Here is a 5,930-nt window from a genome sequence, read left to right as displayed (position 1 = left end):
GCCAAAAAGTTGGACTTTTGGCAAGAGAGAAAATTGATGTCTAGACAAATCAAGCCAAACAAAATGGACCATATTCTTAATTTCTTATCTTGATTTGTTCCATGTACAAGATTTACAGTCAATGCTTGGCGTATAAAACTTGAACATCTTATCTAAAGTTCATCCTTTGAAAGCTTGAGAAAAAATTCATTTAAACCAACACAATATATAAATTATAAAGGAATCAAAGAAAAATTGTCAAAAATAATAAAAATTTAAACTGTGCTTAAATTCTTATATGAATGAACACAATAACAATATCCTTTTTTTATTTATTTAAATAAAGATAAAAAAAAAAAAAAAATCTATGCTTAAATTCTTATAATGGTGAACGCAATGGCAATATCCTTTTTTAAAAAAAATCTATACTTATTTTGTACGTATGATAAAGTCCTATCACAAAGTTTTTTTAGACTCATGCTGATTAGTGATTGGGAGTTATAAAGGAATAATATCAGTATATATATATATATATATAAAGCAGAAATCTCATGCGGGAGTGCATGAGATCTTGCCAAGTAATGCTCTAATTTTGTATTTTGCATTTTTTTTTAACCTCTTTCATTAGGTTTTTTAATTGTTACCAAAAAATTCATATTAACTTATTTTACTATTAGCTTATTAATGTCTCATTAATTTACTAAACTTACACCACACATTTTTCTATTCTTCATGTCTTTTAGCACACCCACCATTTTAGTAGTTTAAAAAAAGCAAAAATAAAATAAAATTAAGAACTAATAGTAATAACTAACTAGATATGGCCCTGAAGAAAGATAGAGAGACACTAAAATGTTGTGGATTTTTGTATAAAACGCACTGTTTCACTATATATTACCAAAAAAAAAAAAAAAAAAACTGAGACTGACAAAACATTTGAAAGAGAGAGAAAGAGGAATCTAAGGGGTCACCGCCTTTGTTATACAGGCCATCCACTACCATCAAGACACCAAAACCCCTACGAGGTTTTTTTTTTTTTCCTTTTTCTTTTTAAAATTAGGGGTGGGTAATTTGGTTGGATAGTTTTTGTTTTTGGTATATAAGTAGAGAGAATATTTAGTGCACAATGTGAAACCATATTCTACCATTGTTCAATTTTAAATCATCTATAAGACACATACATACACATTTGTCCAAACCATGTCATAATGTCGCACTATCGATAAGTGAAAGACGGTCAGAGAGTTGGACAAACTTTCATTTCATGGTATGAAATATGTGAACACAACACAAATTTGTTAATTTTCATGGTCCCGTTACTCTTTTGCATTTATTTTTGGTTTCATGATTTAAAAAAAAAATAAAAAATTCATAACTTAAGAAGGGTACAAATATGCAATGAAGCTACTAAACTAATTTTTAATACCTTAAAATGTATATGTTTCTTTATTCTAATTTAGTTTCCTTTTTCTTTGTAATATATATACACAATATTATCCAAAACCATCTTATATAAAATATTACAAAATTATCCGTGCATCGCACGGGCAACTTGCTAGTTAGATTAATAGCAGAGGATTCTAATTGTGAAGACCCAATGACCCGGTAAAGTCATTGGGCCCCCACAATAATTTCAAATTCAATGCGTAAATGTCGGGCTGAAACTTACTCTCTGGGCCTGGGGCCTAAAGTCAAGAATTGATGTTAGCATCTTATGACTTTTATCCTACTCTTGGACACGGCAATCAAAAGCAGAAACAAATTGAAAGCGAAAACTTGTCCTACTCTTCAAAAAGTCCCCAAATCACGCTAAACCCCCAGCTTTTGGGATATCCTCAACATTGCGATACGGTGATCTTGAAATTGGGCTAGTTGACTCCTGCCTTGGAACTTTTTTTTTTGGAAAAGTCCTGCCTTGGAACTTGGAAGTCCTCTTTATAATTGACCGATATATGTAGTCTTCCACCAAGTAATACTCATGCAAATATACAGTTACTCATCAAAAAATATATAATAATAATAATAATAATAATAATACAAATATACAGTTATTTTTAATCAAAAAAAATAGACAGTCATTTAAAATAGCGTTTTGTTAACTAAGAACTTTTTTTTTTTTTTTAAATATTAAGAGGAAAGTCCTTAAAAATACTTATATAATTTTATGTTTATGACAAATAAGAACCTATTTTTTTTTTTTTTTTTTGGGTTGCAGATTTTCATTAGCGGGAGANGGATCTTAACCCACTAGATTTTACACCAAATTCTCATATTGAAGAGCTAAAGAGCAACCCTTTAATTCTAGAGCAAAAACGCATTTGTTCTATCTACCTTCACCCTCTCAAATTTACAAATACTTTAAAAGGAGATTAAAACTACACACATACGAAAACCTTGAGTGTTCTTTGTTGTTGTTTAGTGCTGAAAACCATTGGAGCAATCTCAAACCTTCAAAGGTCTTGGAGTGACAAAGGAGACTTAAGATATAGAAACCAGTGACGAGTAAGGAAAAAAGATGGGTACAATTAGTTGGTGACATGAATAAAAACCTCGAATATGTTGTCATTTATATATCTTGAAGGGCTTGTAAATGAGATGAATTACAACTATCCTTGTTAATAAATTGGCTGTAGACCCCAGATAATTGTTTGCTCAGTTTTAAGTTTTTATCTTCATAAACACTTCGCCGTGTTTGATTTGAATTTGCTATTATAATCGTGTATCTATGCATATGTTAATTGGCTAATCGTAATAACAATTAAGACTTAATTGTGTAGATAAGTTAATATCGACATAAGCCATTAAATTCAAAAAATGGGGTGATCATGCTAAATCTTTGTTGCATTTGAAGACCCATTGCCGGGGCAGTGTCCAAAGATATGCTAATACCTTCACAACATTAATGATATTTTTTCTAAAACCTTTCATTAAAAAGAAGAAAAGAAAAACACCAGTAGATATTGGCTTTCTAAAATTACAAAAGCCATTTTGTTTAGTACAGCACCTCAAAACCATTCACCACGAAGCTCTCTAAGAACCCGTCCGTGTGGAAGATCCGGGTCTCCACGCATAGCATTCTGCCTCCAAATCTGAACGGCTCTCTTAAGCGCCTCCTCCGCCGTATCAAGCTGCTCCGGCCTCCACCCAATCACATCTCCCCCAACCTCAAATTTCGAAGCATCAGCTGTCCCATCAGTTACCCTTGTAATAGGCTTTCTTGTATCAACCATTTTGATCTCTGACAAAGGCGAGGCCTTGCGATGCTTGTAGTATTCTGTGTCATCTTCAGCTTGTCTCTCTCTGTCACTCTGCTCTTTTTCTATCTCCTCTGGCCATGGTGTGCCGTCAAGCCCTGCACAACTCACTTCTTCTAGGCTCGTTGCATGGCTACGCTTTTGCTGAGTGATGGGGTTCGAGGCTTGGCTTAAACCAGTGCTCTCTAGCCTCGGCGGAGAACCATAACTATAAGGCGTTCCAGGAGGCACTAATGGTCCCGTTTCTTTACTGTGTTTGAGTTCTATTTCTTGATTCTCAGTATCAGCATCCACCACGTTTCCTTGGCACTATGAATTTCATATATGAATTTGTGAATAACAAATTCTCAAACTTAATTTACATATTTCAAGTTTAAGCTCGGAGAGAAGAATCCTGAAAAGAAGTGCCTTCATTTGGTTTAACTTAAAAAAGTTATTGAATTCGTTTTTAAACTTATAAAGTTATGTTAATGGTATAATTGACACTTTTCGAATATTGGAACAAATAAAAGATAAATAGAATGATTAAAATTGACACTCCATAAATTTTCCAAAAACAAGATTACAGTTGTACATTTCAATTAAATTCAAACATATATATGTATTGCATTTTTTGATGAATAAAAAAATGGGTAGAGGCTGATCTGAGTTGGCAACACATGTATATATGTACTGCATTTAATTGATGATGACCCTGTTTGTGTATAGTAGCCCTGTTTATATTTTAATTTTCCCTAAATTTAATTAGAAACTTGATTTACCTAAATTTTAGCCTGGCATATTTAAATAAATTTATTTAGTATATATCCATTCACTTTTTCTTTTTTTGGCTCAAGCGTGAATTATTTATATATTTATTTATAATAATTTGATTGTTAGAAATCTTTATTGAAAAGACCATGAAAGTATGAGTTGAGATATAATAAAACTTTGAAGAATTAAGATAATTAAAAGATTAAAAATCAAAATTAGACCCAATTCAAAGAATGAAAATTATTATTTTTTAGCCAAGAAAGAATCTTACTTCGGGTTTTCTATAATGAACAGCAGGGCCGGCTTCAACCTCACCGGAGTGAATAGCAGGGTCAGCAGTGCGACCAGCCGAGGCTGAGGCAAGTCCTCTACGTAGAGCTTGTTTTTTGTTGGCTTGAGATAAAACCCAAGGCCACCTTGTTGCTGTGCCTGCTAATCTTGATTGCATTTTGGCTTGCCTATTATTACTTTTTTGGGTTTCTCTGGTTTTGGTCTAATTGAGAAGTGGAGACTAAGAAATGGATCACAAGGTTTTGAAATTAAAGAGAGTTATGTGAAGAAGACACGTGTGTTAGAGTAATGACGTGGAAGCAGTTAATAGTGCCTTGTTGTACTTTTATCATTATGAGAGGCATCCAGAAGCGTGGAGATCTATTCCAGGCAAAAGCCTAGAAAGATGGAGAAATTGGTTCCACAGTAATACAGTATCTAGAAAGTAGAGTAAGCTTTTGGAATGATATGGCAGGCTCTCGAAGATTTGGTCAGCTCTTAGTTCATGTCATGCTTTGCATCGATTAGTTTACATGATTGGATCTACTCAAAAATTATAAATAATGTAATCTTATTTTTTAGGATGATTAAATTCAATTAGTACAACAAATAATTGAATACTTTCTTTTTTCTTTTTGAAGAAGGAATCACTTTCATTCATAGATGAATAGAATCAAAATTCAATGCCTCCATAGCATGTAAAAATTCACGGATAGTGTGGAAAAATTTTAGATATATTTCTTTAAGTATTGTATAAGTTTTTTAATTAAAATACAATGCATCCATATTGTAAAAATATTGTATTTGTAGCACTTTTTTGCATGCATTTTGCATTAAATTAAAGAAAATCTAGATCACAATAATCCCTAGTTTTTGGTTCTAGATACCACCAGTACTATACTACAACCTATTCACTAGATGTAGCTTAGTAAAAATATGAAATAATTTTAAGAGAAATACTATGTTTAGAATATTTTTACAACATTTTTGCGGTAAATCCTATAAATAACAAGTTATTATGAGTTATTATTGATGATTAAAAAAATAATTTTAGTAATAAATTTAAATTTAAATCAATAATAATTCACCTCATAATTTGTTGTGAAAATATTATAAATTTATTATTTTTTTAATTTCAAAGCCTGAAACTTTGACTTTAAAAAGGGGTGCTAATGGTAGAAAACTGCTGGCTTATACACTATTATGATCTTACATATCATCAATAATCAACTACTCTTAAGCTAAGTCTAGTTAAATTAGTTATGAACAATTAATGAAATGGACTAAATTAGTTGGGCATTGCACTCGGGTTTGCTCCTAATGACTAATGAGTAATGATGATTTCGTATACCTTCCATCAAAAAAAAAAAAAAAATGATGATTTCGTATATCAATTTTGTCCACATGCTTCAACTTTTGACTCTAGATTCTAGAGCCGAATTTCGATTTATTTATTTGTTTTTTTTTTTTTTGATGTTTTAACTTATAATGTTCGTTTTGAATGATAGCTTATCAAATTAAGACATTAATTAGTTTTAAATGTAAGTAGAGACTGAATTTCAGACCTCTTATATAACCATAAGAAACTGTAATTATAAGAAACTTTACTAGTTAAACTAATTAAAACTTACGATTTTAATATTCTATTTTAAGTCTTAACACAAATATACAAAT

General features: G+C 31.2%; 1 protein-coding gene across 1 annotated transcript; it reads right to left on the bottom strand.

Annotated features, from left to right (window-relative positions):
• Window positions 1-2,785: 2,785 nt before the first annotated feature.
• Window positions 2,786-4,513, bottom strand: LOC112008246 (uncharacterized). Its single transcript, XM_024040583.2, has 2 exons — window positions 4,258-4,513; window positions 2,786-3,542 (listed from the first exon to the last, which is right to left on the bottom strand). The coding sequence occupies exons 1-2, from the start codon at window positions 4,432-4,434 to the stop codon at window positions 2,985-2,987; spliced, it is 735 nt and encodes a 244-aa protein (XP_023896351.1). The 5' UTR covers window positions 4,435-4,513; the 3' UTR covers window positions 2,786-2,984.
• Between the last annotated feature and the right edge of the window lie 1,417 nt (window positions 4,514-5,930).

This window comes from Quercus suber, unplaced genomic scaffold (genome assembly GCF_002906115.3).
Source record: "Quercus suber isolate HL8 unplaced genomic scaffold, Cork oak 2.0 scaffold_113, whole genome shotgun sequence".
Taxonomy (NCBI): domain Eukaryota; kingdom Viridiplantae; phylum Streptophyta; class Magnoliopsida; order Fagales; family Fagaceae; genus Quercus; species Quercus suber.
This window is presented reverse-complemented; position numbering and strand designations above follow the sequence as displayed.

Bases quoted from the DNA above. Each gene is read 5' to 3' on its own strand.
- LOC112008246 (XM_024040583.2), bottom strand. From the start codon at position 4,434: ATGCAATCAAGATTAGCAGGCACAGCAACAAGGTGGCCTTGGGTTTTA. The intron at 3,543-4,257 runs GTAAGATTCTTT...TGAAATTCATAG, and splicing joins TTCATTATAGAAAACCCGAA to TGCCAAGGAAACGTGGTGGA.